Here is a 24,533-nt window from a genome sequence, read left to right as displayed (position 1 = left end):
TGACTTTCATAATGTAGCTTCTGATATTTAGCTAATCTAGAGTTTGTTCCCTTATTACCTGTCCTGTTGTATTCATCCTACAAGGCCCAGATCCATACCCACCTTATCCACGAGATCTGGCAAGATCATCCCATATGCTACTTCTCACTCCCAATACACATAACCATTCATGTCACTATCCCATACTGATGGTTAATATCAAGCCCTCTAGCCTTCTACAGATTATGAAATCCATGATGAAAAGAGACCTGGATTCCTCTTCTCTGCCATCCCCAAAATATGTGCAAATAGATAGATTTCATAATGAAACATTATATTCTAAGGCCCATAGAACTCTAAGTTTAGTTTAAAAATAGAAGAAAACTTCAAGATGGGTAATGAGATGTCAGAGAAGTCCATTGCTGATATCATAAATATTTTTGATTTTCCAGGACTAATTTCAGCCTCTAAATTTTTCCCGAGTCTCCTTCAAATCCCTATGTCACCCAAACCTTATAGCCTCCAGTCTGAACTATAGCTACTACTGTCAATGGAAGCAACACCAATTTCCGAGGTAGATTCTTGTTTGACTCAACCACCAAATGTAGAGGATAGAATATAATAAGAATGGCTAAAACATCTACACTCTCACTCTTCATGGTATACTTGTATTGAGCATTTTACTTATATTCATCATGTTATCCTTACAACGACCAGATGGTATAGACACTGTGCCCTCCCCATTTTATAATGCAGTCAACTTAGGTTGAAGGCAAATTCTTGCTTTTCCTTCTGTTGAAAAGTGGGGTTCATATCTCCTTTCGTGTACCTGGAGAAGCCCTGGAAGCAGACCAATAAAGTATGGTACAAGTGACACTGTGACATTTCCCAGACTCAAGCTAGAAATAACTAACACCTTCTAATTCCTGTCCCTCTCTCTAGGGCCCTGAGCCTCCTGAAGGAAGATTGATTACTTTGCAGGAGAGACCATGAAGACATGGAGAGGCAAAATAGCCCAGGCAAGTCCAGTCTTTCCAGTTAATTCATCAGGCACAAGGTGTATGAGGGAAGCCAGACCCATCAAACCAGAGCAGACATGGAATGCTACCAGTCAACTTCGAGGAGCAGAGAAGTTGCCTCCTTGAACCCTGGCCAAATTTATGACCCACCAAATTGTGAGATCTAATACTGATTATTGTGTTAAGACACCAAGTTATGGGAAAGTTTGTGTTTTTTTTTTTTTTGGTAATAATTATCTATAACCTATCATTTGTTCAGGGTCACTTAACTAATATGAGATTGAATTAGATTTTAAAACCAGGCCATCTGGCTCTACATAAATGTTCTAGATCATAAAGCTATAGCCTAACCAGTGAGGAGAAAATGTGCAAGGACCCTGGTTATTCTAGAAGGAAAATTTTCTCCAAGCTACTCTTCGTTCAGTTGTTAAATGAGTGTAAGGTAGATAATAAACCTGTTTTGATTTCTGTTTATTCAGTATTTATTTCCTGAACATGTACTAAATGTCAGATCTTTTACTTGAGAACTCTCTCTCTCTCTCTCTCTCTCTCTCTCTCTCTCTCTCTCTCTCTCTCACACACACACACACACACACACACACACACACCTTCTTTATCAATGTTTACCTTAATTTTTTTTTACTTTTTTTCTGAGAGCACAAAGAGGCATCCTTCTTAGTATAGGGTTAAGATCAGATGCTTGGGCACAAAAGCCCTGAGTAATTTAACATAGTCCATGTCATTCACAAGCAATTCTACACTCATGACTGTAGCAAACTAGAATATCAGAAAGATCAAAGCACCAATTACTTCGGGGAGACCAGAGCATTGAAGAGCTCTATCAGCTTAAAAACTACTTGTTCACATTCTCACACAGTTAAGAGCAGCACAGAAAGCACTTTACAGGTTTCCTTTGATCTGAAATCAACAATGGGCAAGGTCCACCAGAAATGAACTCCTCAAATAAGGTTTTCTTAGTACCAGCTTTAAGAAGGAACCAATAGGTTTTGAATAGCCATATTTTTTTTTTGTAGGCTCACATGCTTATTTTTTCCCCCCCGAAGAGACTCATTTTAGGACAACTTTGCTTTAATAATATTATCAAAGCAAAAGAGGATACAATAGAGTATCATTTGGAAAATGTTCTGTGATTTCACACAGATGAAAAATGAATGATGGATCTGGTGAATATGAATTCCAATCTTCCCTACTTTTTTTCCCCCTGCCTCTAAAGTATCTCCCTGAGATCAGAGTTTTATGAGACCTCTTCATCCAAGAAAATGAGCTAGATCATAAAGGCAAATTGAAGCTTTTGGAACTGACCTTCCTCCCTCAAAGTCTCCAGAGTCTTCCTGGAATTGTCCTAAACTCTGGATTGATTCCAATCTAATTCATTCTCATATTAGTTAAGTGACCGTGATTGATTGTTGTGTACTCAGTCCCAACATAGGCTAGATGTGATCTATAGAATATGCTTAAGACCAGAATAGGCTTGGATTCAAGATTTTCAAGTTTTTGTGGAGCACATGGTTGAGTTCTTATGGCTCGTTGGCAAGAACAAAAAAGTCCCAAACCCTTGGCTCAGCATTATTTCCACTAGTTTGTCTTAAAAAAACAAAACAAAACAAAAAAAAAAAAAACAGAGTTCTTTTGTCCCTCACCCTCACCCCAGTCTAATTAATGCTGCAAGGCTATTGGCTTTCCTCCAAGGATATGTGTTTACACGTCCTTAAAAACAGAGTGTCAATAGATTTATAATACACTTTTATGGCCTTGGTATAAGTAAAAGGAAAGGCATGTAAATGTAACTCAATTATTACTGGACTCTAAGGAAAAGAGACACACACCAGAGAAAAGCTGTCCGGGGGGGCTCTTCCAGATGTCCACCTCCTCCAAGAGACCCCAGGTTACTTGCAAAAGTTCTGCACTTTGAAATCCACTCTTTATCCAAATCCTTGACTTTCTTAGTTTGTAGAAAGAGTTTAGGGACTCACCCAATCTGCTCCCATTTATGTATTTGCCACAGGAGGGAAGGCCAAAAACCGACAATTACCATGGCTTAGTCCCTGAATCCCTGTGTAAGATTAAATCCTCCCGCGGTCAGTGAAAATTTGGCCTTAAAAAGGACTACAGGATCAGCCATTCCTATGAAGAAAAATCCATTTGCTTCTCTGCTTCCCACAGAGTTAGCAGAATATATTCTGACAGAAGCAAAACAAGTCTGCCAAGTCCTGTGCAAACAGAACTATCCTTTCACCAACAATAAACAGATCTACTCTTGAGCTATAGAGAGTCATAATAGAAATATATATTGCCTTTTATCTTCTTTTCAGTGAGTGGAGTGAGGTGTCAGGAGTTATTGCTTTAATATTGGCAGAGAAGCAGTATTTTTCTCTTTCCAGCATGTGCATAGGTATGCATGCAACAGCACGTGTGATTATAAGACTGCTACTCTTAACCTTTGGAAAACACATAAAATTGACTGGTAACATCATCAGCATGTACAGCTTCAAATTGTTCCTATGGAGTCAGGTAAGAAGCTGTCTGAATTTCTGCTCAAAGAAAAGGAAAAGGGAAGATAACATGCTGATCTCTACTCAGCTCACATATACTTCATTCAGAAAACTGGAAGTTTAATTGATGGTTAACACGAAGTTGACAATGTCCATCAGAGTCAATGGAAGGGTGGTGTCAAAGACTCAGTTGGACTCCTGGATTCTGTCTTAAAACTGAGAAACAGAAGGGACAAGTACGGATCTACTACATTTTCTATGAACACTAACTAGGCTAAGGGTGATTTCACCACTAGTAATTGGAATGTCTTATTTTATGCCAGAGCATTTAAAGCTAATAACTCGATTAACCTCCTACCCCCTACTAACTAGATTTATGAAATGCCAAGGGAGTCAGCAAAGTATTAAGCTTTAGCTTGGATATAATTACTTTAAAGTGAAAAAACAAAATCCTTACCACAAAACTAAGGGCTTCCTGCCTAGCTAAATTCAAACCTTCACATTTTCTAATGTAATTAGTATCTTGGTTAAATACAAAGGAAACAAAATGGACCGAAAAATGACAAGTAATTAATCAAGACTTAATATCAAACACAAAGACTGCATATTATGAGGATTAGCTGAACTTCTAGCTCCAATTGCCCTTGATTTAATGGTACCCATTGGCCCCAATAATGAACAATTCACGTTCCAGCAAAGCCATCTGGAGGATGTGAACAGAATTGAGCTAGGATATAGTGTTTTCTATGATCACAAATTTTCCTTTTGCCTTTTTCCCTTTGTGCTATCTGAAAAGAAAAGGTAATAAAATGATAGGAGGGAGTATTTCATACTAAAAGTGTAGTCCATTGCTCATTTTGAATAACAGCTTTACCATTTCAGTGAAAAATACGATAGGAATAATAACCTAGGAGTGCCTAAAGACTTTTATAACTTCTTTACCAGTGACTTCATCTTGTTCTACTACTGGATCTTATTATTATGAGCATCTGCAGGCATCTTTCTTATGACATAGCAACTCAATATCTTTAACTATATAGAAAATGGACCACAATAGTAAGGTCTTAAAGGCAAAGGTACAGAAGTAACTAATACCTGGAAGAAGGCTTACCTGAATGCTGGCTGTGGAGCGATTCTTGCGGGTTGTGGTAGTAGCCATTGTGGTGGTGGTTTCCATGACTGTGGTAGACATTTCCGGTGGCATGGAGGTCGTCTGGGTTGTTCCCAAGATGGATGGGACTTCTCCCACCAGTCGGACACTTCCATTGATTTTAATATTAGGGTTGTTCTCAGCTGCCATATTCAGTACTTTCAAACCATCATAATAGAGCCCAGAGAGTTGACCTTGGAAGAGGCGTCCTTTATCCTTTCCGCCAATGGCTATTTGCGCCTGGGTGTTGAAGATGGTTAACTGCCGGCCTAGTGGGTTGGGTGGAGGAAACATTATTATTCCCATACATTTTCTCTCCTTACCTTGCCTGGTCTGAATGGATCAGGCACAAAACAGGCTTCCTTCAGCAAATGAAGGGAGGAAATGGATAACAAAATTCAATGTAAGCATTGGCAAGTAACATTTCATTACAGTTATCTCTTCCATTGTCTAGCTGAAAATCCTGAACCATCAGGTGTTTATTTATTTATTTATTTTTTTTGAAGGATGAAGAAATCTTTGTTCAGTGATGAGAGGCATGTCAGTCTTCTTGAGTATGTAACTCAGTCTTCTTGAATGTTTCTATTTATTTAAAAAGTGGATAACATAAATATCCAAATCAGGCAATGATTAGAAAAAATAATATGTGCCTACAGCTTTGATTTGTTTAAGGTAAAAATTAACATTACAACCTAAAGGAGTTATACATATGGCAAACAAAAACTCAGTGAGGTAATTGGGAGCAAGGAATTAAAAACCTAGGCCTGATGATTAAATTAAATTCATATTAAATTGATTAATTGTATACTTAAAAATTTGACATTCTAGTAGTTGCCCAATACACAATTTCCTAGTGAATAATATCCTGCCGTTATTTTTTTGTTTAACAATATAATTGCAGATACATTTCTATATATACCAATATTTTTATAGAGTAGGAGGTATGGTCATAGAACTAAATAATTCCCTAAAATATGGAAAATAAGTAGGCATTGATAAAGTTCCTAAACTTTAGAATCAGTGAATTTTAAAAATGTATTTATGAAGAAAGTGAGTCATAAAACTCTTTAAATGATATAGAGATATGTTAATGGGAGGAAGAATATCTGTGGTTTACTTTATTTAGAGTTTCTATTTGAGGACTATTTATAATTCTGTGGAAAGAAAACTATTAGAATAAAATCATGGTAGAATAGAGTTTGGAATCATGGAACTCAACAAATTTTACCCCCAACTATTTGTATTTATTTTTTTTAAAAAATGTCTCAAGTCAGATCTTTCCTAGAAGGGGAAAAAAAAGATTTTGAAAACTCATTGTAATTTATCATGATAGCAACATGCTAAGGCCTTCTTGGTTTCTTTAGACTGATTCCTTCTGTTTTATCATATGGAGAAAGGGAACAAAAAAGATACTTGTTAATGGAATTAGATATATCCCTTCTGAATTTTGTTTTTGGTGATCAAACAATGTTCCATTCATTCTTAATCTAATCACCTAAGTTGTTTTAGTAAAAAATAACTGGAAACAATTTTGTTATTCTTGTGTGTTTCATTAAAAAAATGTAGTTTTAAAAGGCTAAGGTTTTTGTTGCACAATCTCTAACTTAAGAATAGTATTATATTTTGATGTTTGGAATCTTAACAGCTACCACTGTCACAGAGTCTTAAAGGCTATGCCACCCTTGAATTTCTGGTGTATAATATGGAATACCTTCTCATTGTACACTAATATGAGACAAGGAAGAGGCAGAGAAGGGTAAGCATGTACTGCTCAGAGGGTATTCTTCAGACAAGAGTCAACTCTGCTCATTGGGGCAACTTCTAAGTCCTATTACTCAAGAATCATTTATAAATAATGCCCATTTAGGAGGTTGAAGAATTGATCAGAGAACTTTATTACAGTGAGAATATTCTGTATTTTATAAAATCTCTGAAGCATAGAGAGGGCATCTGCTGGCCTCCACAATAGCAGAATTTTCCTCATCCCAAGGGTACAACCAGAACAAAGCTAATAGATCTCCATTATTTCCCAATCAGTTCCTTCAGTGTCTTGTATATACATGCATCAAGCACAGTAATAGAGGGTGGTGGTCTAGAGTTCACATATCTTTATGGTTTATTCTTGACAACAGATTTTCCTGAGAGCCCAAAACTTACTATAGTAAAAATAGGATAATAGGAGGGGAGATGTAGTACCCTGATCTCTCATAGGCATTTGAAACAGCTAAACATAATACATCATAAGAAGCTGATTAATAGAAGATTTCTAGGGTGAAATATCTTACCCTAGAGGGCCCCAGGGTCAAGTAGCTCTTCCATGTATACAGCTGTTGCCTGTTCATATTTTCATTCTCTCTCTCTCTCTCTCTCTCTCTCTCTCTCCTCTTCCCCTCTCTCTCTCTCTCTCTCTCTCTCTCTCTCTCTCTCTCTCTCTCTCTCTCTCATATAAAATCCAGCATTGGTGATTAGTAAGTGGTTGAGTAGCTTTGATCATAGGTTCAAGGCTCTATATTCTAATATTCTTGAAAGTACTTCCCAATGATAACCTCTATAATGGTTCTCAACTTATTTTCCTGGAAATATTCATTCTGCCAATGCTTACAAATAAGAAGAGGACCAGAGGAAACTGAAATTTAGTGCTGAATTAAATTGGCTGGAAATGATGGATTACCTTCAATCCATTTGCTATAGTTTGCTCCATAAAGTGGTCTATGATTATTTGAGACTAACCCAAGAATTAGGAAAGGCAAGACATGATTTGGGACATGAAGATTAAATAGCTGCTTCACTGTTGGCTTACACTGCCTTTCCAGAGGGTTTTGACTAATCCCTTTTCGGAAACAAAGTCATTTGGGGTGGGGATGAGAAAGAAGAGTTTGCCTGTGCTTTAGTTTCCCCTCACACCATTGGAAAAGTGGGGGTTTCTCTTTGCTTAGTTGTTTTATGGTCTTCTCTTAGCAAGATCTGCTCTTCTTTTTTGTGTCAAAACCTTCTCCTAGCCCTGTGTACCTTGGGTTAGGACTTCAATGGCAAAGCTGGCAATCCCTAAAGGAAGAGTGGAACATACTTAGTTTCTTGCTGACCCTTCCTCTGATTGACTTCTCTCTCCCTGCTAAGCAGGAGCTCGTGGATAAGTGGGAAATGTCATTAATATGCCAACCCATGAAGGATGGGAAGGACCGACAAGAAAGATTACCTTTCATCATTTGTCCTGGATTTCTCAAAAGCAATGGCAGATCTCTTTATACACACTGTTTTCACTTCCTCTGATCAATTTTTATTAGATGACCATTTATAAGCAAACATGCATACACACACACAAGTACATACATGTGTTCACACACACACATTCTAGACTGAATACTGTGAAATTATGACTGTGATATCAAAACAGGAATTACTTTTTGTTTCGTTTCAGGTGCTCATCTTCTTGGAAGTCATTAATTGTTACCTCATTTCCACAAGTCCACATATGCTTAAATTAAACCTTTGAACGTCTCCAGTCAGTGTTGCACAAAGACTAATTAATTAAACCTCAGAACACCCTTGGGGAATTGGCAGTATTATTTCTCCTCTCCTCAGATGGGAAATCTGAGACATAAAGAGGTTAAGTGGATCGTCTAAGGTCAGACATTCAGTCAATAGTAGACAGAGCCGGAAACAGACTTGGGAATGCTATGACCCAAATCTCTTCCCCAGTGATAGAAATAATTCCAGAGACATTCCGAGTACTTCCTGAGGTGTCTGTCTAATCATCCTTCCATCTTTACCTTTCTTATTCATTGTCATTGTCTCTACAAGGTCTTTCAGGGAAGACCTTGTATCCTTTTTGCAAGGGAAGTTAGCTAGGCAGAGGAAGAGGTAAAGTAATAGAATAAATAGATGTTACTTACCCAAATTAGAAAAAATAAGGAATACCAGTGAAAATAACTGATAGACGGGAACCTCAGTTTGCAAATGAGCCTGTTTAATATTATTTGCATACATTAACCCATATGTATATTTGATTAAGAAAGTAGGATGCCTCCCTCCTTCCCACCTCAACCATGCCTCCCCCATCCCAACCCTCAATTTGGGTATCTGAAGCATCCTTCTAAGTGAAAGCCAACTGATAATGATGTTATCATAAGAAAAACTCAAAGCCTACTAATAATTTATAATGATTTATACAAATGAAAATGCCTGGCATGCTATTAAACTTAGACTTCAAAAGGCAATGGAGTAAAATAAAATATTATTAACATAAAATTGAAAGAAACAAAAAAGTTCTCTCAGGCACATGAGACTCAGACATGCATCCAGTTCTCCCTTCCTTTGGAAAAGTGAGGCAGTCATTGTCTTTAATGTTAAAGGGACTTTATGAGCTGGTGATTACTAAACAAAATTATTATATGCTTTTTAGAGTTATTCTTAATTTATTTTTAATTAGACCACATTTTTTTTTTTTCAAAACAGGGCAAACAGTTAAGACCTGGTGAGGATTATCCTTTTTAAAGGTCTGAATGTGTTCACCCATCTTAAAGCTGCAGTAGTTCTTGTTGCTTAAGTTGTATACCACATAATATCCCTAGTTGCTCTTCATATGCAAGTCCATCAAATCTCTGCAAATTGTAAGGGCTTGGTTGAGGTCTTGAGACAGGAGCGCTCAAGAAAAAATAAAGTACATAGCTCCTCAGAGATAGATGATATTCTTCATTGAAAAACACTGGTTCATCTCCTAAGCAAGAGAAGCCACACAGAAAATTCTAATGTGAGTTATATCCGCTGCCCTCTTTTATTGAGTGGTTGTTTCCTTCAGCAAATTAGAAACTGCTATTTTGCCTTGTGCAGTCTTTTCCTTTCCAACTCGTTGTCTTGACCACTTACACTTTTGTTGCATAAAACATTCAACACACAGAGGTATCACACAACAAAAGTGTAAAGCAACCTCGTTTTGTTTTGGTTTCTGTCAGCAACTAGGATGCAATGAATCTCTTATAAAAAAAAAATAAAACAGAACAAAAAATTTTTTTTTGCCTCTGCAGGTTTGAATGCAAAAGCAAAATTCATTCTTTTCTTTGTTTAAAAACAAACGTTAAAACACAATGCTTCCCTTATAGCATTTGTTTTAAGCAGTTTAAGCTACTAAGAGTGGATCTATGGTTTTTTGGTTAACCATGCTACAACTAGGAAAATCAAAACAGCCTCGAGATATGAGTTTAAAAAGTACTTTTGAAATTTCTTTAGAAAGCTTCGGTGTAAGAGGTAATTTAAAACAAATTAACAAATAATGTCATGCAGTGGTTAAATTGCCATAATACATTTTTTTTTAGAGGTTCCTGAAATTTCTTGTTTGTGGCTGTCATGCTGATAGCAGGCTAGATGTTAGTCCCTTTAACTGTATTTTAATGGCAATGTATTATAGCATGATTTATCAACATATGGCAGGTGGAAGCTGACACAAATTATAATGAAAATTAAAACAGTCATTTATGCAGCAGGCGATTATCATTTAAGGAACATTTATTTGCAGGCTTTAAAAATGAGGGTTTAGAATCAAATGATTTTAAAATGAAAGTTTTAACGACGGTTACCTTTTTCCTGCAGCCACTCTTCTACGGGTCGGTTATATTTGAAGGGGATTTTCTGTTTTACCATTTGGAAGCGTTCATTATCAGTGTTGCCTTTAAAGTTTAAAAAACAGCTTAAAGAACAATCTGAAAAGTCAATAAGTCATTAAAAAAACATCCTAGGTTTTTGGTTTGTTTTATGAAGTTTTTAGAAATAGATATCAATTTATCTCAATTTATCTTTAGTAGAGGTGGAGTTGAAGTCACTCTGTCCTCGGATGATAGGTTTGGGGTCAGGTTAGTTTCAGCTATGCTGTGCTCCACCATGGTTTGGTCACGTGGAGTGGGTTTGGGACCAGTGCAAGGTATGGCCACTTACAGAAATAGGTTTACCTCCACTCTTTCCGTCTTATTCCAACCACACTGTAACCAGGCCAATTTAGGCAAGGGGATCTCTTTGATTTGTGAGTAATTCACCTGCCAGATCAATGTCACATGTGACAGGGGACACTCATCCCCTCAGTCACACATGTTCCACCATAACTCTACCTCATCCCCCTCAGAAGCCTGGGCTGAGTTCTTCCCCCATCTCCCCTTCTCAAGCATCTGCAGCAGCTGTACCCTTTGGCAGAGGGAAGCCAAAGATGACAAAATCAGCCCTTATGTGTGAGGGAGATGGCTAATTCCATAAAGGATACCCAGGCACCTCCTCATCTGTGTTAAATAGGTAGGGGAGTAAAGGTGACTCTTTAGATCTCTCTTTGTCCCAGGTCATTACATATTTTTTTTTAAAAAGAGGAACTCCAAATAAATATCTGGAAATAAAGACAGTTATAAGTATAATGATATAGCTAATGCAGACTTTTAGCACCTATATCTCATTACTATGAGAGATGCTGACTTGTAAGTTTACCTAGTCCTTCCTCCCTCTCTTTCCCTTTCTTTCTCTCTCTTCCTCTCTCCCTCCCACCCTTTCTCTTTTTTTCTATGAGAATCTCTTCCTGAATAAACATCCATTCATAAAGCCTGTTAGGAACACTTCTTCCAAACATGAAATATCTAATTAGTTTCAAGGCTAAAACATAATGCTTTTAATGGCTAGCATCTCCCCCTCTTCCTTTGGTAACTGTTATTGCTACTCCTGGATGGTTTCTCTAATTAGGAGAGACTTGGAGAGTGGTGTTGTGGAGATTCACCCTTAATGAATATGCTTCAAATAGCAAAATAATGAAGCCATGCTTTGGGAACTGTTCTGTCTTGTCAGCCAACCTCACATTGATCTTGCAGAAACTAGGGAATTGTAATTCACCACTTTTGATTCATAGCCCTATATTGGAACTTAGGGAACTCCATTGCAAATTACCAATATTAAAAAATGAAATAAAAATCTCAAAACAGGTGGCCTGGAAACAATTTACAAAGAAGTCTGAAAGCCAGAAAGAATATTAAGTTTTAATATAGCATCAGACCAAGTGAGCAGAGCATGCATGACATTTCAATTGTAGGGCCATCTCTATATAGGAATTATCATCATTTGAGAAGAATCCATGTGTGACTCACTAGGACCTTTATTCTGCTTGCATGTATGGGGGGATGGGATGGAAAAGGGTAGCGATACTGGGGGATATTGGCTCCCCATTCATTTCTTCAGTGAACAAATTATTTTAAGATGATCATTCATTATCATTACTATCCTCAAATTAAAAAAAAAAAAAAAACGCAAGAAAGGCTAAAGAAGAGGCAACTTTGGATGTGCTTCCAGCCTACACTATGGAGTCCTCTCTGGGTGGCATAAAACATAACATATTAGCATATCAAAGGAAAACTGAAGAGAAAGAACAATTAATAATTAATAATTTTGACTTGCAGTGGATAATTTCATTTCTTACCAAAGGGGAAAAAAAAGGAAGGGGGAGGTGAGTGACAGGCAAGGCAACTTAACCTGTTGGTGTTTCAGTAGGCACATAGTGAGAGAGAAAAATTAGTTTTACCTGTTAATGTAGCTACTGATTACTGACCATTATAATGCTTCTCCCTGGTAGATCTGCAAACCTAGAATTCTATTAATTTGAAATAAATTTAGGTAAATTCTTTGATGTTTCTACAGAAAAGAACCATGCACTTTCCTGAAAAGAACCTATATCACTCACTCTGACTTCTATCCCACAGTTAATAGATAGGGTGAGGGGTGTCATTCACCTTCTAAAGTTTTAAGCACAATGGAATACTATACTCAAATGGAATACTATAGTCAAATGACAACTGGATTGTGCCAGATTCTCCTTGAATAAATTCTGTTACATTGGGGTTTTCTGTCTCTATCATTTTTGGTTATAACATTAAATACAGCCATGACCTTCATTACTATATTTACTCACAGTGGAAATGTCTTGTGAGGTTAATAATAAAAATAAAGCTACAAATTCTTAGTAACATGCAAGGCAGAACTAGAAGCAACCAAAATCCAAATTGCCAGGGTTATATTTGAGCCAAATTAATTAATTATGTTAATTTGTTCCCTTCAAAAGCATAGGGCTCTTGGCCCTCTGAAATATACCTATACCTGCCACCTTGTCTCTCTTGAGACATAAAGTACCATTGGAAATCATTTTGGGACATGGTACAGGCTAGAAAAAGGGTTAATTAGGTTGATCAATAAGTGATATGGTGTGAGAACAGCATAGCCACAATTCAACCTTTGACCCTTCCAAAAATAAGAGAGTCATTCTTCTCCACCTTAGCTTTAAAGACATTTAGAAAAATATTTTAAGTTTTCAACACCAGATTGATAGCATCTGGTACTAAGGATAATAGTTGTGAAAGATGGAAGGTCATTTGGAAAACCAAATTGGGTTAAATTGCCCCATTAACATTGTTCTTAGTCTCTTTTCATGTTCTTGTTGGTTTTTATTCTAATTTATCTCAAACACTAGTAAGAACTGTTTTAGAAACATGTGCATGAGAATGAGTTCATTTGCCCCGAGCCCCATTCCCTAGATTAATTGAATAGCAAACAACCTTCAGCATATGAGAATTCATACAGAGGACTACTCCAAAAGCGGAACAAACCTCATCAAATTCATATACGTTCTTGTTAAATCCTTAATGACATTCATTGGTACATTTCATATAGCAACCAGTATGAAATTTTAAATAAAGAGTGAAATCAATTCTTTAACAGAAAATAAAACTGTATTCATGAAAGAATAGCTTTATGGGAAGTTATGTCATAATGGCATTAAAAAGAGGTATAAATGTGTTACTAATTCAACAAATATATAATGACTGAAGTTCTTAAACACACTGAGAGATACTTCAATTGTACAGATATTCAAATAGTTCTTAAATTACTTGTATAAATCTGACATTCACTTACATGGGACTGGATCTTGGAAAACATCTTAGTCACAGTATATTCAACTTAAAATACGTGTGTGTGTGTGTGTGTGTGTGTGTGTGTGTGTGTTGTATTGTGTTTCTGTTTATTCTCTTCCATTTGAGGTAAAGAATTGAGATTTTTCAGATAGTTGGCTTCCTACGGTCATTATCATTGGGATGATCAGCTTTGCTATCAAGTATTTCACCACCTGGAGACATGTACTCTATGCACTGTGGAGTTACATAATTGCAAATTGCAGAACATTCTGAATTGCAATTCCTAAAGCCCAACTGGTTCATACACCTAGCACCTTTCTGCAGAACTACCTCACATTTTCTACATTTGGGTGAATCCATTTAAGGTAAAAGAAAAAGGAAATGGAGGAAGAAAGGCAAAAAAAGCAAATCGAACCTTGAATATGTTCTCCAATAGACGTCAGTATATCTGAGGATGTTAAATTTGTTAACAGTCCCAAAGGAGTAAAAATTGTTTCAAGTGAAGAACTGAAAACAGCACAGCATTATTCTTATACTTTATTTGTCTAAGCATACATCACTTTATCAGAAGTCATACAAATTTTCTCCAAGATATAATCAAAATAGCATAACAGTTAAGACCATGGGATCCGGAGACAAATCTGGTGTTGAGTTCTAACTTTGCCATTTACTAGTTCTGTGACCTTGAGCAAGTCATTTAGCCTTGGTTTCCCCATTCCTCAATTTACTATAGGACTTAGTGTAGACTAATAAGAGAGTATATGCAAAGCTGAAATATAAAAAAATCCAATTTATTTCAACTGTTAATATTAATATGATTAAACTCTCCTAATGATCAAAAGGAAGCATATTGGTTCCTGATAGGCTTCCATGATCACAGAACCTTACCAGGTCTTTGTTCAAGATGACTGTATCTCATTTGGCCTCACAAGATAGTCTAGCAAAGATCAACTAGCTATAGAAAATAAAGCATCTTAAATATCCCCCAAATCTCCAGCCATTGCTTTTTTGTATTTTTGCGTCCCCTAACTTATACTCAGCTAACTCCATTTCCAAAACAAGTGGGCTTCTAAGACCATTGAAAATAAAAGAGCAATTCAGGCATTGACAAATGTGATTTCTTGGTTCAGCCACAGGTAATGATGATATACTGCTGCTAAGTTGAGGAAGGGTGGCTTAAAGGTTCTGGCAATTTGCACCAGCCTGACAGAAAAATGGTTTTTTTGCAGGTGGACTTTTAATACCATCTGAAATATTGTCAAGCATGTGAACATGCTAATAGGAATATTGTAATGACAATTACCTGTACAAAATTAATGCCAGAGGTATTTTTTCTTTCATTTTGTTTTGAGCCCTGGAATAAAAGAAGGAAAAGTTTTCCCTATTGCTTTCTGGACATTTAAAAATGAGAGTGTGAGTTTAATGAACAATCAGAGACCAAATGCTGTGTACTAGAGCCAGAGGCAAAAGGAAATCGATGTGAGTAGGCTGGAGGAGTAGGGCAGTTCACGGGTTCTTGCCATGCCTTTGTCCCCAAGGAACACTTTGTGAGTTTAAAAGCAAATGCATGACAGTAAAGAGGAGGAACTGGGGAAACTCTGTGAGCTTGGCTCTGGCCACATTCCTTACACTGGCTCAGAGTATCCCTCTTGGAGGAAGACAGGGAGGTGTGCTACCCAAAGGGCATCAAGATTGTTTGGCCCCTTGTAAGTGATGGATGGACCCCAGTGAAGAACTAATATCTGGTATTTACAAAGTGCCTTTCATCCAAGGGGCTCAAAATGCAATTATAAGCACCATCTCATTAATCCTCACAACACACCTTTGGGGCAGAAGAAAAAAAGAACCATTTATATGTAGGGAGCCTTGATCCTTCAGCATGCCATGGTAAAGAAATTAATCTCTAAGAAGAGAAAACTGATCAGCTGGGGGAAGTAAATTAATAGACCCAGAACACAAGGGCATGATTAAGTAAGGGAGATTTTCTAGACTCACTTAAGTGATTCCCTGAACAAAGAGAACCACTTTTCCTAAGTGACAAGATGCGGATCCTCAGAAAGCAGTGTGGATCACCCAGGCCGACCCTGACTTAACTTGATGAGGTCTACTTCCACAAGATTTCTGTATATGTTCCAAAATGGAAGTAAACAGGGACATGCCATTTCCTTCCTATATCAACGTCATAGCATGGATCCACCATGCCTGGGCCACAGGAGTTGAGCTCTTTAAGCAACATGTGTGAAAAGTGCCCTGATCATGGAGTCAGACTCACTGGATTAAATCCTATCTCATACATTTACCAGTTCTGTGAACTTGGGCAATTACTCTAGGGAAGCCTTCATCTTTTTAAAGAGAGAGAGAGAGAGAGAGAGAGAGAGAGAGAGAGAGAGAGAGAGGAGAGAGAAAGAATAATATTTATATTGCAAGGTTTTAAATAAATTAAATGCAATAATTCAGGTAAGAATGTAGACTATAAGAATCAGAAGAGGGTGGAAATTTTAATTCTCAACATCTTTTCCTAACAAAAATCTAGGGCTTCCAGATGAAAGTTCTTTCTCCTAGTAAATAGGGAACTAGACTATGTGGTGGGAGGGTGGGAAAGGAGTGGAATCCAGCCTGAAGAGTCCTCCAGAACTTCTCTAGTCTATATCTCCCTTGAACTTGGGCCTCTGTCTGTGTTCTCTCACTGATGTGCCTACAAACACTCAATCCTCATGTGCTAGTATCTTTCAATCTAGGAGATGAGAACAGGGACCATGTTACTGACAGAACGCTGGGGTTATACATTCAGCTATTCAAGGGACATTTCGTGCACACACATGTTAACACAAAAAACTCTTTAATATCTTAAACAAAAGAGCTTTTTCTGTTGAAGTGTATGATGCTAAGGAATATTTTCCTTGATTCAATAATTAGGGCATATTTCACCAATCTATTATTTCTCTGGATTTTGAGGCCAACGTTAAGTTCCTACTTGAGCTCATTTTTCCTAGTTTCCCCTCACTTTTCTCATCCATGGAGAATACTTTGAATCCCAGACAGATTCATAAAACCAGAACCAGGCAATTGCAACATCTTTATTTACTCCCATAGTATGAGAGAATATTTTCTTTTTTTTTTTTTTTAAAGAGAGAGTGAGAGAGGAGAGAGAGAGAGAGAGAGAGAATTTTTAATATTTATTTTTTAGTTCTCAGCGGACACAACATCTTTGTTTGTATGTGGTGCTGAGGATCGAACCCGGGCCGCACGCATGCCAGGCGAGCGCGCTACCACTTGAGCCACATCCCCAGCCCCAATGAGAGAATATTTTCAAGCACTTTTTCAATGAAACTTTCTTCTATAGGATAGGTCTACCTAGCATTCATCACTTAAGAGCCACCCTCAAAAATGACAAGCTCTGTATTAACAACAACAACAACAAAAGGGACTGTAATTACTTTGCCTCCTTAAACATTGTCACTTTTTTTCCTTCTATAATTAATCTCAAATATGCACTGATAGACAAGCTGATTTTTTTTTTCTTTTTTGGTACAAAGGATTGAACCCAGGGGCACTCAACCACTGAGCCACATCCCCAGGCCTCTTTTTTTTATGTTTTATTAGAGACAGGGTCTCTCTGAGTGGCTTAGTTGAAGCTGGCTTTGAACTCATGAGCCTCCTGCCTCAGCCTCCCAAGTCACTGGAATTATAGGCATGCACCAGCATTCCTGGTGACATGGCAATTTTGATGTTTGGATTTTGTCTGGTTACTTTCTGGCAAACACGCTGAGTTTATCTGTGTTTTGGCTGTGTCTGTAAGCTATGGTATCTTCATATGTAAAATAGGTTTTGTAATAACTGCAACATGGGGTTGTGAGAGAATAAACTGAGGACTTTTATGTGAAGCATGTGGGAAAGCCCATGACAGGCAAATTCTCAATATGCGATTATTGTTTTGTTAGAAAAAGTACCTGACTCAGAAGAGTTAAACTAAAAAGAAAGCAAATTCAACAGAAACTACTTCCTTGCCCAATTTTCCAGTGTCAAATATTTCCAAATTTCCTTTTCAAACTAAAGCTTTAATGCTCTCTTTTCAGCCATTTGACATATGATCTCTTCAAGAGTCCCCCAGGGGCCTTTCCTCTTATCACCCATTCCTCCTTGTTGCAAAAGCCACAGTGTTATTTTGGGACTCACTCTTTCCCATGATCCCGGCATTCTGGCATGTCCACGCTCTGTGTGATCTCCCTGTTTGACTTTCGTCTTGTTGGTTTCTTTCATTTCTGTCAACCCACCTTCTCCCTCCCATTCTCCATCTCCTTTCATTCTTCTCATATTTGGTTTTCACTGTTTAAGCAGAGAACACTGAACTTAGTGTTTTTAAGACAGAATGCTAGAATATTTGATTTTTAAAAGTCAGTGCATCCAAACAACTCTGAAGGCAGTTAGGAGGCTTATAAGGGCATTTTATAGGGCAGCCCGTGAATATTTTCTTCCTTATGAATAAGAAAATCACACCACCATTTATATCTGTGGTGTTACGATTAACTTTTGCCATAGTAATACTTCTGTTTATATCTTATGGAATCTCTGGTGCTTATAAAGTACAGGTCTTTTAACTGTGTTAGCTTTCTGCCTCTATAATAAAACATCTGAGATAATTAACTTAAAAAGAGAAAAGGTTTATTTGGGCTCATGATTTTAAAGGTTCCAGTTCAAGGCTAGGGTGGAGGCATTTTTTTGGCCTCTGACTAGGCAGAAAATCATGGCAGAAGTACATGATGAAGCAAAACCACTCACCTCAATAGGCAAAAAAGCAAAAGGAAAGAGGAAGGAGAAGGGAAGGTTCTGAAGTCCCACAATCTACTTCAAGAAATGCCCTCCGTGATCTAATAACCTGTTATAAGGCCATAACTCCTAAAGGTCTTACTACCTACCAATAGTGACTTTGTGGGGCCCAAATCTTTAATACATAAGCATTTTGGGGGACATTCAAAAATCTAAACTATAGCATAGACCAACATTGAATCTCATGTCTACCAACAAATACAGAAGTTCCTTTTTTACATGGGTTTGCATCCTAATAAGCCTTCTGTAAACTGAAAATACAAGTAAAAAATGCATTTAATACACCTAACCTACTGAACATCGTAGCTCAGCAGCATATTATACTGGAGAGTGTTTGGTGTTTCCTTTTGTGATCATGCATCTGACTGGAAACTACCACATGCTGCCTTTGCTCCTCATCAAGAGAGATTATCATACTATATATTGCTAGCCCAGGAAAAATTTAAAGTAAGTTTTCTATTGAATGTTTATCACTTTCACACCATTGTAAAGCATAAAAAATAAATGTAAGTTAGACTATCATAAGTTGAGAGCCTTCTGTACATCATTATCAAAGGATCTAAAAGTAAGAATCACACTTCCAAGCACCACCCACCTGTGGCCTGGCTAATATACTGGTATGCAACAGTTGTACACATGACTGCATCACAGCACAGCTACATTCTTGGCTCATTACCAACAAAAACCCAAGAGAGTTTCCAGCTGAATGGCTTCCTCCAAAGATTGGGCAGTCGTGCAATATGCTTTTTGAACTTCAAAGCAGGATTTCAATAAGATCCTAGTATTACTTATTTATTTATTGTTTTATAACAGCCTCATCTTCTAAGAAAATGTTTACCTCCAGGTTTTTTGTTTCTGGAAAGAGTTACCTCTCTTAGCTTTATGTCATCAGCACATTATCTAATCATATATTTTTAATCAAACATTTTGCAGAAGATGAAGATTATGGTGCAGATTAGAATGTCTATGAATTCTCTGTTCTTTGTGAGGAATGAGTGAGTTGATCCTCCAACCTTGACAGTAGGCTGGACTTAGTCACATGATTCTCAGTGACAGGATATGGTAGTAGTGACATAATGTGGACTTACAGATAAGTCACAAAAGGCACTTGAGATGTTTTCTTTGCCTCTCTGGGACCACTCATGCTAAGGAAAGTAGGAGCACACCATAAAGAAGGTATATGGAGATGTACACAAGACAAGAATCTGAGCCAGAGAAGACAATGGCCCAAAAAGAAGAGGTCAAAAATAAAATCCAGAGAGGAGCAGAGTCTTCCTGTCACCATCCGCAAGAGCGATCCATCATTGCTATCAGATTTCCCAGGTCTAGATAAACCCTGAGCTGACAATAGCCCCAGCTGATATCCTGACTACAACTCATCAGACGTCTGGAGCCAGGACCAGTGAACTAAGCTGCTATCACATCCTGACCGACAGAAGCTGTGAAGTTATAAGTGGGACTTTTATGATTTATGCCAACCACTAAATGTGGTGGAGTAATTTGTTATGTAAGAATAGAAAGAGTAACTAGTGGACTTTACTGGATGAACCAGGGGCATATCACCTTTAGGATTCTTCATTCTCTCCTTATATCGTACTCTTTGAGGGGAAATGAAGTATGCATACATGATTATTTATAGAACTCTTCACACAAGGGGAATTTACACTAGTTTGTTAACACATGTTTTGATGAATCCATGTGAGTTCTCAGACATCACCAGATTCTTTGTTGAATATAGTTAAATGTGCACCAATTTTTTCTCTCAAAGGAAACATTTGAGAATTTTTCTAATATAAATCCCAAGTATAAGAGAACTCTCCTTTTATACTATGTAAAATTTAGGATACTTGCCAAATTGGTTTTGTATACTGATTATTTCTCAGTGAATATTAACAAGAGCTTGGAGTTAAAGCTCCATAAGCATCTTAGAAGGTTATCCATCTAAGACCTAAAAATTTGAGCTTCTTTAAAAAATTTGTGTACCATTTCCTCACCTTTTTTTGTTGAGGGGGAATGTGGAAATTTTACTTATTTTTATTCCATAAGTTCTCATAACCTGAAGGATAAGGATGTGCATGGAGAGAATGGAGAGCTCACAAAACCACCGAGTTTCCTCTTTAGTAAATGTTTTCTTGTCTTCTAATGAATCACAAGGTAGTTTATGGGAATAGAATTCATTGGAACTTATAGTTTTAAATTTGAGAGAAGTCCACAATTTTAGAAGGTTGAGGAGACCACAAAGTTCATCTAAGAAATATAATTACCCTAATTTGATGTTTCTCAAACTTCAGCTTAGGACTTCATTAGTAATAGTACTCCTATAAGCAAGCATCAGAGTACAGACCTTCACGACTATTCTCTGCCCACAAGGTATTAATTGAAGAATTGCCTGTAGGCCTACTTGTTTGATTGCATGGTGTTTCCAAGACTTTTCAAAAAAAAAAAAATAAGCCAGTTGGTAGACACACATCATTTAGTGAGAGATGCAAAGATCAGATACATACTATTGCAATGAGATATAAGAATCAAAATTTTCCCAGTGAGGAAATGACCTCAGGGAAAGCAGTAGTTAAATCTCGAATTCATACAATGCCTCATTAACTCTACTTGGCAAATTAATTCAAATTGATTTGTTTGTGAGAATTGTAGCATGGCCTTAAATCTGACTACAAACAAAGGATAATGATAAACAACAATGTGTTGAGCTCCGAGAAATATCTGGAGGAAGTATGGATTAGTATAGGACTGTTTTAAAAACATATCTGTGTTTGAAAGAAAAAAAAAGAATGGAAGAAGAAAAGGAGAGCATATCCGATACTCACTTAATAAATTTAATAAATAATATGATTTATTGTTAATAAAGAAGAGATGTTTTGAACAACTAATAATAAAAAAAGAAAAAAAAGAAGAGAATCAAAAGAGAATATAAACAATGATAATATGTATAGATATTTAATTTTTACAAAGCATTTAATTCAATTTGGGTGAAATGATCAGATACATAGAGAAAAATAGGAAAAAGGAAAATGAAAAAAAAAAAAAGGCTTGTGTTATGGCAGGAGGAGCCAAGAGTAGTTTCAAACTACCATGCTCAAAAACAAAAGAAAAGGCAGTTCCTCAGTGGAAGTCACTAATTTCCAACTTCAGTTTGAGTCCTGAATTTCAGGATGAGAGTAGAAATTTGAAGAGGGAAATAGAGTTATCCCAACCAGAGCCTTTCCTTCCTCCTGCAGCGGTAAGCTGAAAAGTAGCTACAATCCCATCTGGATATGCACACCCCTTGGCAGTGGGTCTCTGTCATTTCTCCCACCAGAGGTTGAGTCTTCTTTTTCCACCTCTTGATCCTGGGTGGCTGCCAAACTTCCTTTGGCACAGGGCATATTAGCAAAACGTGATGTGGGCAGAGAGCTGAACGGCATTTTTGTACGGGTAGGTATTGGTGTTAATGGTCCCCTGCTGCCACAGCCTGAGACTGCCATATAAAGAAGGCTGATCTAGGCTCCTCTTCCACAAGAAGAAAAACTCAGCCATTTGAACTTGCTCAGCCAACTCTGCTATCTCAGCAGAGCCCCTGAAGGTGAATGAAGCTATTCATATTAGGTAGCTCTACCCAAGCCAGCTCAGGACAGAAAAAAACACCTATGTGAACCACAGAAATATGTGCCCATAAAAAAGAACATTTTAAAGCGTGTGTGTTTTTATATGAAGCAAACAATAAATTATATCTAGTAAATTTAGGAAGGATGGAGAAACTGGGCAATAAGGGTGCCCCCTTTCATATGGGGGTGGCCATCAAGTCCTGGCAGGAGGTGAGAGTTGGTGCTGTCTCTGGAGTCAAAGGAGTTTGTGTGGCAAGAGCTCTAAGGATCCTTGGATAGAGAGAGGGAGACTTGGGTACCTACAATTTATCCTTAACCCTGTTTCTCTTTCTAAGGAGAAAATTGTCAAACCCAAGGGAAGAGATACAATAATGTTCTTCCTGTGAGAAGAAAATGGTATAGCTGAAGGAACTGGGAAACTGCAAAGAAATAGAGAAAGACTGATACATCTCTGATTCCAGTTTTAGACTTAGGAGAGGAAAGGGGATAAAGAGTAGCAGAGGGTGACTTCAAGGGTAATAAAAAGAAGAGCCAACAAGGGCACAAGGAATCTCTTACCTGGCCTCCTCCCAACACAATTTGAATGAGGATGGACAGAAGATTAGTAAAAACAGACCAAATTGTGAACTTCTTGTGGTATTGGGAACCCCCACCCAACCAAGAACGGGTTTCTCACTCTACAAAGTCTCCCTGAGTAGTCTTAAGGAGTTGCCCTCTCTTTTTCTGAGAGAACATGATCTTCACACCCACCCTTAAACTTAACTTCCCAAACCAAACCAAACCAATTTCTGTTTTGCCAGGGTATGAAAAATAGCTTGTCATGGACAGCCTTACCTATACTTAGGATATAAAGATACACTACACTATACTTATATAGTATATATACTTATATAGTAGGCACTGCCTCTTCAACCTTTTTTAAAGTTTAGGAATTAGCAAAAAGAAACCCTTATAAACTAACTTAAAAGTCATTTCTCCAGTATTAATAGCTAGTATTAGACTGGTATTATTTTACTATGTGAATGAGTGCTGGACCTTAGAGAAAAATTATCAAGATCCAGGAATTAAGGGGTTAAAATGTAAGGACAATTAACACTGCTAAATGTTCTGATTGGCAACTCAGACACATACTTGTCATGTATGTGACAAGTATATCATGGTTTATGTCATGACTCAAGTATTAGTTCATGTTGTAAAAGTGATATTCAGAAGAGCTTTTTAAATATTAGGATCTCTTGAAAACAACTTTTAAGAAAGTAGCCAATTATGAATATAAAATTATCCACAAATTTAAGATATTTATCTGATATTCATAGTCCACTATTCTGCATTGAATATCACTTCTCCTGGGCATGTTTATTTGTTTGTTTCCTATGAAATTATAACCATTTTAGGAGCAGAGTCTTTAAAAATCTTTTAGCATCCTACTTCCATAATCCACAACACACAGGGACACCAGATATTAACATATATTAAGTGCTATGAATACAAATGAAAAAAAAATAAAAAATTATCCTGAAACCATCTATCAACACAAAACAAATAATTCATGACACAATAAAATAGTAACAATGCATTATTATTTCTGTAAATCTGTTAAGGACCTAATTCTTTAACTGACATAGTTAAAGTAGCAATTCCATTGATCTAACAATCTTTCCAAATAATAGGTGTATAATAAAAAGGACCTTTTCTCCCTTGGAAAAAAAAGAAAAAGAGTATTTATGAAGTTGAGAACTATTGCCACCGTGGGATGCAGGAGTTTTGAATCCAACAAACCATTCAATTACATATCTTTGAAGGTACAGAGGACTGCTAAGGTTCTTATAGCCTCTGAAAACCTACATGTTTGAAACACAAAAATAAAATGTTAAGCCTTTCACTTCTTTTAGTCACTATGTTAAATATATATGCGAAATCATATTAATGTGAGAAATAGGTCTAAAGATTGTAGGTTATTTATTTATCTATTTTGGTATTGAGGATTGAACCCAGTACTTTATAATTGAAATATATCCTCAGCCCATTTTATTTTGAGAAAAGGCTCTCAGTAAATGACCAAGGCTGGTCTCAAACTTGATTCTCCCACCTCAGCCTCCTACTAAGTCACTGGGATTGCAAGAATGTGCCACTACAACCCGTTTATAGGCTATTTTAAATTTAAGCTTTTTGAACATTTGTCATGTGCAAAAGCAAATGCAATGGTTTTGTATTTACCCACTGATATGTGCATGTACACTGTATAGAAAGAGAAATTTTATAAATATCTCAAAACAAAGCACACTTTTGTATGTTCTCCATGAACCTTTCACCTTGTAATAAGAAGTACCTCCTAGATAATTGTAAGAAATAAGTATCCATGATTTAGAATTTAGAATCAACTGACATCCCCAATAAAATGGCATTGAACACAACTTATTTTTAAAGCCAAAAAAAAGAGAAATCAGAAATATCTATTCTCTTGGTGGAAGAAAGATGAATTTTATCATCTATAACATTTCAAATTAGACTAATACAATTAG

General features: G+C 36.9%; 1 protein-coding gene across 18 annotated transcripts in view; it reads right to left on the bottom strand.

The window, feature by feature from the left end:
• Positions 1-24,533, bottom strand: part of NRXN3 (neurexin 3) — a gene marked incomplete at its 5' end in the record, with an annotated part of 1,519,183 nt that overhangs the window by 138,132 nt on the left and 1,356,518 nt on the right. For 10 of the 18 annotated variants that reach the window (XM_081291923.1, XM_081291924.1, XM_081291913.1 and 7 more), the window contains one exon: positions 4,623-4,930. In XM_081291923.1, coding sequence (XP_081148049.1) covers positions 4,623-4,930 — 308 coding nt within the window. Of the gene's footprint in view, positions 1-4,622; positions 4,931-10,234; positions 10,325-24,533 lie in introns of all 18 variants that reach the window. The other 8 variants (XM_081291921.1, XM_081291922.1, XM_081291925.1 and 5 more) reach the window with 1 other exon arrangement.

Source organism: Spermophilus citellus, assembly GCF_964194105.1.
Source record: "Spermophilus citellus genome assembly, chromosome: 4".
NCBI classification, from domain to species: Eukaryota; Metazoa; Chordata; class Mammalia; order Rodentia; family Sciuridae; genus Spermophilus; species Spermophilus citellus.
This window is presented reverse-complemented; position numbering and strand designations above follow the sequence as displayed.